At 62.6% G+C, this 9,536-nt stretch overlaps 1 protein-coding gene and 1 long non-coding RNA gene across 15 annotated transcripts; one reads left to right on the top strand and one right to left on the bottom strand.

The window, feature by feature from the left end:
- Positions 1–783: 783 nt before the first annotated feature.
- Positions 784–8,840, bottom strand: TAPBP (TAP binding protein). Of its 4 annotated transcripts, none has more exons than XM_050921048.1 (8): positions 8,690–8,840; positions 7,867–8,073; positions 5,216–5,491; positions 4,001–4,345; positions 2,264–2,588; positions 2,001–2,090; positions 1,330–1,361; positions 784–1,208 (listed from the first exon to the last, which is right to left on the bottom strand). In XM_050921048.1, exons 1-7 carry the CDS (start codon positions 8,739–8,741, stop codon positions 1,343–1,345), a joined length of 1,314 nt encoding a protein of 437 aa, XP_050777005.1. In that variant the 5' UTR covers positions 8,742–8,840; the 3' UTR covers positions 784–1,208; positions 1,330–1,342. The 4 variants fall into 4 exon arrangements, with proteins under 4 accessions (XP_050777005.1, XP_050777007.1, XP_050777004.1 ...); XM_050921050.1 differs by having other exon boundaries at positions 2,485–2,588; positions 8,690–8,839; XM_050921047.1 differs by having other exon boundaries at positions 2,253–2,588; positions 8,690–8,838.
- Positions 5,498–7,855, top strand: LOC127033234 (uncharacterized). 11 transcript variants are annotated; one of them, XR_007769027.1, is made up of 5 exons: positions 5,498–5,791; positions 6,228–6,343; positions 6,453–6,554; positions 6,664–6,881; positions 6,991–7,395. It is a non-coding gene; the product is annotated as an uncharacterized LOC127033234 (long non-coding RNA). The 11 variants fall into 11 exon arrangements; XR_007769032.1 differs by lacking the exon at positions 5,498–5,791 and adding an exon at positions 5,805–5,880 and having other exon boundaries at positions 6,208–6,234; XR_007769026.1 differs by lacking the exon at positions 5,498–5,791 and adding an exon at positions 5,805–5,880 and having other exon boundaries at positions 6,208–6,343.
- Positions 8,841–9,536: the final 696 nt, after the last annotated feature.

Here is a 9,536-nt window from a genome sequence, read left to right as displayed (position 1 = left end):
ATTCTCCCCTCTCTCTCCACGGAGAGGAAGCTGAACAATGGGGACTCCCTTCCTGTCTCCCTCCAGCCAGGAAGTCCCCCCTCCAGTGCCTGTCGGCTGGGTATGAACCCAGCATAGGCAATGCTTAGAGAGCGAGGAGAGCTGGGAAGTCAAGACCAGGACATACAGGACTCTGTAACATAAGGGGGGGAATGGGAGCAACTCAGGGTAGGAAGGATGGTGGGAAAGGCTCTGTCTCCCTGACCCTGTGGAACTCTCTGCTACTGGGCATTCAGCCTTGGGACCGTGTGCCCTGGGTCTTAGGGAGAGGAGACTCTCTGAACCCAACTGGCCCGGGCTATGAGGGTGCCAGGGATGGGGAAGCTGGGGGCGGGGTAAGGGGATGGGAAAGTCTCCTGCTGAGGCAGAAGGAGATGGGGGCACTGGGGGCAGGGGCAGTTTGGGCAGGGCCAGGGCCAGCTCCAGGCACCAGTTAAAGAAGCAAGCGCTTGGGGTGACCAATACCAAGGGGCGGCCCTCTGGCTGCTATTGTGATGGCAGGTCCAGGTCTTCGGTGGCCTGAATTGCTGGCTGAATTCCCTGCTGAACTGCCGCTGAAGAGTGGAGCAGCGCAATTGCGCTGCCGTGGCTTTTTGTTTGTTTGTTTGTTTTTTGCGCTGTTTGGGGCAGCAGAAAACCTGGAGCTGCCCTGCGCAGGGCATGTGGGGCTGGGTGGGGAGAGGAGACCTCTGCTGTGGGGGCTCCGGGGAGGGATGCTGAGAGATGACGACGCCCATTCAGCAGTTGGGTGGTCACAGCAAAACATTTTTATTTCTGGGGCCAAAGCCCCCATATAGCAGTGCAGACCAACAGCCCCCCAATCTTAAACAGAACAGACCATTTGCCTGACCCCCCCCAGGGAGAGGCAGGCAGCAGGGGGAGCATGGGTGGGGGTGGGGGCTCAGGCTGAGGAACCCCGGCAGCAGGAGAGGTGGGTGCTGTGGGCAGAGCAGGCCAAGAGGGGGTGGGGAAGCAGCAGGGGAGGCGGGAGGGGGCGGGTTGAGGCATGATTCTGGCAGCATGGAAGGGGTACCAGAGAGGAAGTTAACCCTTTATTGATCATTAAGCCCCCTAACTCTGGTTCCTGGCCTGAGGTTCACAATCTTATTATGGGGGTCACAGATCAGCCCCCATATCTCAGCTTCCCTGGGCACGTCTCACTCTGATTTCTGTGGGGAGAAGAGAGTCGGGTAAGAATCACCCTAGGTACTCCAGCCCCAGCCTCTCCCAGCAAGGGGTGCTGGGGAGGGGCAGGGCAGGAGCACTGGTGGGGTGTGGAGGGGTATTTACCTTGCTTTTCTCTTCAGCTCCGGATGGACAGACTGAAAAAGAAACCAAGAGAGAGGAGTGAGACCCTGGCTCAGGAGTAGGAGGGAGGTGGTATATAGGCCTGTCCGTGAGGACACAGGGGAAGGACAGGGGGTGCAAAGCGGAAGAGGGGGTCTGAGGGGAGCGGGGGCAGCGGAGGTCTGAGGGTACACATCCTTCCCGAGGAGATGTGGGGAAGAGGAACAGATGTGGCCTGGGAGGCAGAGGGCTCATTGGGGGGTACCTGGGGGCTGAGGGGTGTATGGAGTGGCAGTATGAGGGGGTGTTGCAGAGGAGGCTGGATGGTTGGGAGTGCAATGGAGGTTGGTATGGGGGGATAGGACTGGGGGGGATACGGGAGCAGTGGGAGGGTTGGGGGCTGTATGGGAGGCAATGGGGTGAATGGTGGCAGGGCAGCACCTACCCTTGTCCTGGAAGAGGCACTGGGGATCGGGGCATATGGGGGGAGGGGGTAACATGAGGGGCAGTGGGGGGAGGGGAAGTGACACAGGAGGGCACACATCCTTGTCCCAGAGGAGGCGGTGGGGATAGGGGTGTATGGGGGAAGGGGAAGTGATACAAGGGGCAATGGGGGTGGGGGTGACACACGGGGGGCAGTGGGGGGCAGGGGAAGTGACACGGGGGGCACAAACCTTTGTTTCCGAGGAGGCGGAAGAGCCCATAGAGCAGGAACGCGGCCAGGAACATCCCAATGGCATCCTCCAGGGAGGGGCCCGTGGCACCTGGGGCAGAGGGGGAATGAGACCGAGAGACACTCCCCATTCCACCCCCTGCCCCACACCACTGCCTTACCCCCTCCCCTTTCTCCCCTCTGCCCCCTTCCCCCAAGCTCCCCCCCCCCCGTCCCTGCACTCCTCTCCCATTGCCCCTTGCCCTGTCCCCACCTGCCACGCACAGCCGGATGCTCCTCCGGGCAGGGGTGGCCAGGGCGGCATGGGTCACATGGCAGCTGTAGGTGGCTCCGTGGTCGCGGGGCTGGACGGGCGCCAGGCGGGCGAAGCTGCTCAGGCTGTAGGTGCCGTCGGGGCCACGCCGGTGCCCTGACTCCCAAGTCTCAGTCACATACTCCAGCAGGTTGCCCCCTGCCTCCCCAGGGCCCCGGCGCAGCCAGCTCACCGTCACGTCCAACGGGTAGTAGCCAGAGATCTCACAGACCAGCTCGGCTGGTGCCCCAGGGGCCACCGATAGGGGGTCAGGGCGCAGCATCACCACAGGGGGCTCTGAGGGGAGAGGGGGTGTCATAAACAGATGGCTAAGGGTTAATGTCTCTTTTACCTGTAAAGGGTTAAGAAGCTCAGTGAACCTGGCTGACACCTGACCACAGGACCAACGGGGGGACAAGATACTTTCAAATCTTGATGCAGGGAAGTCTCTGTTTGTGTTGTTTGTTTTGTTCTTTGTTCGCTCTTGGGGCTAAGAGGGACCAGACGTGCACCCCAGGTTTCTCCAATCTTTGTGAAACAGTCTCTCATGTACAAAATAGTAAGTACTAGCTAGAAAAGGCGGATTAGTCTTATGTTTGTTTTCTTAACTTGTGAATGTGTATTTTGCAGGAAGGATTTTTACCTCTGTTTGCTGTAACTTGAATCTCAGGCTAGGGGTGGGGAAAGTCCCTCTAGTCTATATGAGCTGAATACACTGTAAACATTTTCCATCCTGATTTTACAGAGATAATTTTTACTTTTTTCTTTCTTTAATTAAAAGCTTTCTTTTTTAAGAACCTGATTGATATTTTCCCTTGTTTAAGACCCAAGGGGATTGAACTCACCAGGGATTGGTAGGGGGAAAGGAGGCCAGGGAGGTCAATTCCTCTCTGTTTTAAGATCCAAGGAGTTTGGATCAGTGTAATCTCTCAGGGTAACCCAGGGAGGGGAAAGTCTGGGAGGGGGAAAGGAGGGGGAGGAATGGTTCATTTCTCCTGGTTTTGAGACCTAAGGGGTTTGAGTCTTGGGTTCCCCAGGGAAGGTTTTGGGGGAACAGAGAGTGTGCCAAACACTATATTTTGGCTGGTGGCAGCGCTATCAGATCTAAGCTAGGAATTAAGCTTAGAAGGGTACATGCAGGTCCCCACTTTTTGGACGCTAAAGTTCAAAGTGGGAAAAATACCTTGACGGGGGTTACAGACTGGTCCCATATGGGCCTGTACAGCCCAGCCTGGTGTCCCTCCTCCGCCAGGAGACACAGACAGAGGGCTGGCGTGCAGCGTAACCATGGGGGTAGGGGGAAGTGGGTTCAAAGGAAGAGATGATTTATGACCTAGTCTGGCCTCCCTCATCTCCTGGGGCCATGGGGTACAGTGCCACTACCTGGGGCTCTGGGAGGAAGGAGGGATTAGAGATCAGTCCCATACAGCCCTGTATAGCCCAGCTAAGCATCCCCAAAGTCTGTTGTTTCTAGGGGGTGCTGGCTCAATGTGGGGAACTCTGGGACCCCTCCAAATCAGGGGGGAAATATTGGGGTTCACAGCCCAGGCTGTGGGAGCATCAGTTCAGGGGCCCTCCCTAGAATCAGTTGTGTATCACCAGCCTGGGCCGAGGGGAAGATACCTATGTGGTGCAAACATCGTCCCATACTGACCTCCCCCAAGGCTGGGAGCAGAGGCAGGAGCTCAGAGGAGCTCCCCCAGACTCACCGGTGATGCGCAGCTCCAGGGCCTGCTGGGCGTGGAGGTGGGGCAGGTAGATGGTGCAGATGTAGGTCCCTTCGTGCCGCACCCCAACCTGGGACAGTCGCAGCGAGACGTTGGTGTCTGCGTCCGCCCTCCCCTCCTCCAGGAACAGCTGCGCCCCCTCCTCGGCCACATGGGCCCGGCCTGACACCCCGTCGTAGGCCAGCACCACGCGTCCAGCACCCCGGTACTGGTACCGCCACTCCACCGAAAAGGGGCCGGGTGGTGCTGTGAAGCCACAGTCCAGCAGCACATCCCGGCCCAGGCGGGAGTGCAGGTGTGGGGTGCGGGAGAACACGGACAACACCGCTGAAGGGGGGAGATGAAGGGGTTACTGCTGTGAGCACCACAGAGACAGTGCTACGGGGGTGGGGGGTTACTGCTGTGAGCACCATGGGAACAGTGCCACCGAGAGGGGAGCAGGGTTGTGAGCACCACATGGACAGTGCTACGGGGGCGGGTTAGTACTGTGAGCACCATGGGAGCAGTCCCACTGAGGGAGGGGCAGGGTTGTGAGCACCACAGGGACAGTGCCCTGGGGTGGGCAGTGCCATGGGGAACTGTTAGGACTGTGAGCATGATGCCTCAGAGGTAGTGCTTTGAGCATTACGGTAACAGTGGCACAAGGCAGGACAGTGAGCACCATGGGAACAGTGCCTTGGAGGAGGGCAGGGCTGTGAGCACATGGACAGTGACACGGGGGTGGGGGGTTACTGCTGTGAACACCATGGGAGCAGTGCCACCGAGGGAAGGGCAGGGTTGTGAGCACCACAAAGACAGTGCCAGGAGGGTGGAGGGTTACTGCTGTGAGCACCATTGGAGCAGTGCCAGGGGGATGCAGGGTTGTGAGCACCACAGGGACAGTGCCATGGGGGTGGGCAGTGCCATGGGGAACAGTTAGGACTGTGAGCATGATGCCTCAGAGGTAGTGCTTTGAGCACTACGGGAGCAGTGGCACAAGGCAGGGCTGTGAGCACCATGGGAGCAGTGCCTTGGAGGAGGGCAGGGCTGTGAGCACCACATGGACAGTGTCCTGGGAGGGGTAGTGCTGTGAGCAGCACAGCAGGATGCGGGGGCAAGGGAAGGAGCTCAGGGCCGCAAGGAGGGTTTTGGGAGGGTCCCACAGCAGGTTTTGGGGGAAGGCCGCTCCCACCCTACATTCCCAGTTGCCCTGGTTACCAGTTGCCATGGTGACTGCTGGTTGCAGGGACATTGCAGCCTCCTCGCTCTTGAGGACAGCGCTGACCCCGTAGCCCCTGGGTGGGACCTGGATGCTGCTGATGAACCAGGGCCCCCCCAGGCCCAAGGGGCTGCGGTGCTCGGGGGTCAGGCTGGCCGCCCAGGGCACGTGGGCCTCCTGCGGTATGTAGGTGTTGATCTCACAGGATGGCAGCTCCCCCTCCTTGCGGCGCCCCCCTGCTGGGAGGGGGACACGGTGCAGGGCCCCTGCAGGGTCTGGAGAGGAGAAAGAAATCAAGCACCCCAATGCCCACCCTTGCCAGGAGGGGGATACAACGCAGGGGCCCCCAGAATCTGGGGAGAGAGACGGCGAGCAGTTGTGGGGCATAGTAAGGCGAATGAGGGACATGCCAGAGAGGGGAGTGGGGGGGCACTGGGGGGCAGGGCGGAGGAGTGGGGGAGCACTTGGGAAGGATGGGGAAAGGAGTGGGCTGTAAGAAATGGGATGGGGGAGCACGAGGGGGAGCAGAGGGGAGGAGCAAGGTATGGTGAACAGGTGGGATAACACTGGGGCAGGTGGGAGGTAAGGGTTGTCCTGGGGGGCAGGAGCAGGCAGCAGGGTGGTAGTGTGGGCAGGCACTGGAGGAGCAGGGTGTGGTGAACAGGTGGGATAACACTGGGGCAGGTGGGAGGTAAGGGTTGTCCTGGGGGGCAGGAGCAGGCAGCAGGGTGGTAGTGGGGGCAGGCACTGGAGGAGCAGGGTGTGGTGAACAGATGGAGTAACACTGGGGCAGGTGGGATGTAGGGGTTGTCCTGGGGGGCAGGAGCGGGCAGCAGGGTGGTAGTGGGGGCAGGCACTGGAGGAGCAGGGTGTAGTGAACAGAGGGGGTAACACTGGGGCAGATGGGATATAGGGGTTGTCCTGGGGGGCAGGAGCAGGCAGCAGGGTGGTAGTGGGGGCAAGCACTGGTGGAGCAGGGTGTGGTGAACAGATGGGGTAACACTGGGGCAGGTGGGATGTAGGGGTTGTCCTGGGGGGCAGGAGCGGGCAGCAGGGTGGTAGTGGGGGCAGGCACTGGAGGAGCAGGGTGTGGTAAACAGATGGGGTAACACTGGGGCAGGTGGGATGTAAGGGTTGTCCTGGGGGGCAGGAGCGGGCAGCAGGGTGGTAGTGGGGGCAGGCACTGGAGGAGCAGGGTGTGGTGAACAGATGGGGTAACACTGGGGCAGGTGGGAGGTAAGGGTTGTTCTAGGGGGCAGGAGCGGGCAGTAGGGTGGTAGTGTGGGCAGGCACTGGAGGAGCAGGGTGTGGTGAACAGATGGGGTAACACTGGGGCAGGTGGGATGTAGGGGTTGTCCTGGGGGGCAGGAGCAGGCAGCAGGGTGGTAGTGGGGGCAGGCACTGGAGGAGCAGGGTGTAGTGAACAGATGGGGTAACACTGGGGCAGGTGGGATGTAGGGGTTGTCCTGGGGGGCAGGAGCGGGCAGCAGGGTGGTAATGGGGGCAGGCACTGGAGGAGCAGGGTGTGGTGAACAGATGGGGTAACACTGGGGCAGGTGGGATGTAGGGGTTGTCCTGGGGGGCAGGAGCGGGCAGCAGGGTGGTAGTGGGGGCAGGCACTGGAGGAGCAGGGTGTAGTGAACAGATGGGGTAACATTGGGGCGGGTGGGATGTAGGGGTTGTCCTGGTGGGCAGGAGCAGGCAGCAGGGTGGTAGTGGGGGCAAGCACTGGTGGAGCAGGGTGTGGTGAACAGATGGGGTAACACTGGGGCAGGTGGGATGTAGGGGTTGTCCTGGGGGGCAGGAGCGGGCAGCAGGGTGGTAGTGGGGGCAGGCACTGGAGGAGCAGGGTGTGGTGAACAGATGGGGTAACACTGGGGCAGGTGGGATGTAGGGGTTGTCCTGGGGGGCAGGAGCGGGCAGCAGGGTGGTAGTGGGGGTAGGCACTGGAGGAGCAGGGTGTGGTGAACAGATGGGGTAACACTGGGGCAGGTGGGATGTAGGGGTTGTCCTGGGGGGCAGGAGCAGGCAGCAGGGTGGTAGTGGGGGCAGGCACTGGAGGAGCAGGGTGTGGTGAACAGATGGGGTAACACTGGGGCAGGTGGGATGTAGGGGTTGTCCTGGGGGGCAGGAGCGGGCAGTAGGGTGGTAGTGGGGGCAGGCACTGGTGGAGCAGGGTGTGGTGAACAGATGGGGTAACACTGGGGCAGGTGGGATGTAGGGGTTGTCCTGGGGGGCAGGAGCAGGCAGCAGGGTGGTAGTGGGGGCAGGCACTGGAGGAGCAGGGTGTGGTGAACAGATGGGGTAACACTGGGGCAGGTGGGATGTAGGGGTTGTCCTGGGGGGCAGGAGCAGGCAGCAGGGTGGTAGTGGGGGCAGGCACTGGAGGAGCAGGGTGTAGTGAACAGATGGGGTAACACTGGGGCAGGTGGGATGTAGGGGTTTTCCTGGGGGGCAGGAGCAGGCAGCAGGGTGGTAGTGGGGGCAGGCACTGGAGGAGCAGGGTGTGGTGAACAGATGGGGTAACACTGGGGCAGGTGGGATGTAGGGGTTGTCCTGGGGGGCAGGAGCAGGCAGCAGGGTGGTAGTGGGGGCAGGCACTGGAGGAGCAGGGTGTGGGTGCCTTGGGGGGAGGAGGGGAAGGACATACCTACGATGTCAAAAATCATGCCTGGCTCCAGGTCAGGGGGCAGCTCAGGCTCCGTCTCGGGGTGCCCCCCTCTCACCCCCCGCAGCAGCAGCAGAGCCCTGCGCTGGGTCACGGAACTCGGCATCACCCCCACGCCCCCCCCGGCCTCCTCCACGAACCAGCAGCTCAGCCGGGGGGGCCCCGCCGCAGCCAGACACAGAGTGAAACCTAGAGGCCAGGGCCAGGGGTTAGTGGGGACACCAGGACCCCCAAAGCTCCCTGGGACACCGGACTGCCCCAGATTGTCCCCTCCCCAGGGCAAGGACCCTCGAGAGACGCCGCTCCCCAGGGATGACCCCTCATCCCCTCAGGGTCTGATTTCTCCCCTGCCACCAATAATCAGCAGGTGCCTCTACATCCCACCCAGGCCCTGAGCAGCCCCCCCATCACCGCCTCCTCCCGGACACCCTGCGGGAGCACAGCCCCGGCCCAGCTCAGGGGCAGCGGCCGGACCAGACGGGGCGGGCTGCAGCTCATAGGCGCCTCTATAAGCAAAAGCCCCAAATAGCAGGACTGTCCCTCTAAACCCGGGACATCCCGGCACTGGGCGGGGGGGGAGTCGAAGGCGAGGACTGGGAAAGAACCGTGTCGGGGTGGGGGGGAGAGCCATGTCTCGGGGGGGTTCATGGTCCCTGGGCGGGGGAGCTGAGTCCCGGGGGGGCAGTTTGTCCTTGCGGGGGGGAACAGGTGTGCCCCGTGGACGGACGCGCAGAGTGTCGGGGGGTCTGAGGGACGGGGAGGAGGAGGAGGGTGGCTCAGAGAGCACCTCCCCCCCCCAACTCACCGGGCAGGAGCAAGGCCAGGGCCAGGGCCCCCACGGGGGCGAGTGAAGTCATGGCGGCTGGCGAGGGAGGGGTGAAAATACCCGACCTCCCCCCCCCCCGCGCTTCTACTTTCACTTTCGGGGAGCGGGCGGGTGAGACAGACACAGCCTGGCCCCGCCCTCCCCCGCCTGGAGCCCAGCTGCCCAGGCCCCGCCCCCCCCTTCCACTGCCCCCCAGCTCCCTCTTCCCCGCCCCCTCCCTCTACTGCCCCATCTTCCTCTGCCCGCTCCGTCCCTCCCCTGCCCCGATCTTCCTCTGCTCCGCCCCCAGCTCCCTCTCCCCCACCCCCTCCCTCTACTGCCCCATCTTCCTCTGCCCCGCTCCCTCCCTCCACTGCCCCTATCTTCCTCTCCCCCACCCCCTCCCTCCACTGCCCCATCTCCCTCTGCTCCCGCACCCAGCTCCCTCTGCCCCGCCCCTCCCTCCACTACCCCATCTTCCTCTGCCCCACCCCCTCCCTCCACTGCCCCATGTCCCTCTGCCTCGCTCGCTCCCTCCACTGCCCCCATCTTCCTCTGCCCCGCTCCCTCCCTCCACTGCCCCATCTCCCTCTGCTCCGCCCCCAGCTCCCTCTCCCCCACCCCCTCCCTCCACTGCCCCATCTCCCTCTGCCCCGCTCCCTCCCTCCACTGCCCCATCTCCCTCTGCTCCCGCACCCAGCTCCCTCTGCCCCGCCCCTCCCTCCACTACCCCATCTTCCTCTGCCCCGCTCCCTCCCTCCACTGCCCCATCTCCCTCTGCCCCGCTCGCTCCCTCCACTGCCCCCATCTTCCTCTGCTCCGCCCCCAGCTCCCTCTCCCCCACCCC

Source organism: Gopherus flavomarginatus, chromosome 12 (assembly GCF_025201925.1).
Source record: "Gopherus flavomarginatus isolate rGopFla2 chromosome 12, rGopFla2.mat.asm, whole genome shotgun sequence".
NCBI lineage: Eukaryota > Metazoa > Chordata > Testudines > Testudinidae > Gopherus > Gopherus flavomarginatus.
Note: the sequence above shows the minus strand (reverse complement) of the source record. Positions and strands in the feature narration are given on the sequence as shown.

Bases quoted from the DNA above. Each gene is read 5' to 3' on its own strand.
- TAPBP (XM_050921047.1), bottom strand. From the start codon at position 8,741: ATGACTTCACTCGCCCCCGTGGGGGCCCTGGCCCTGGCCTTGCTCCTG. The intron at 5,492-7,866 runs GTATGTCCTTCC...TCTCCTCTCCAG, and splicing joins CATGATTTTTGACATCGTAG to ACCCTGCAGGGGCCCTGCAC. The intron at 2,091-2,252 runs GTGGGGACAGGG...CCTCTGCCCCAG, and splicing joins CATCCGGCTGTGCGTGGCAG to GTGCCACGGGCCCCTCCCTG.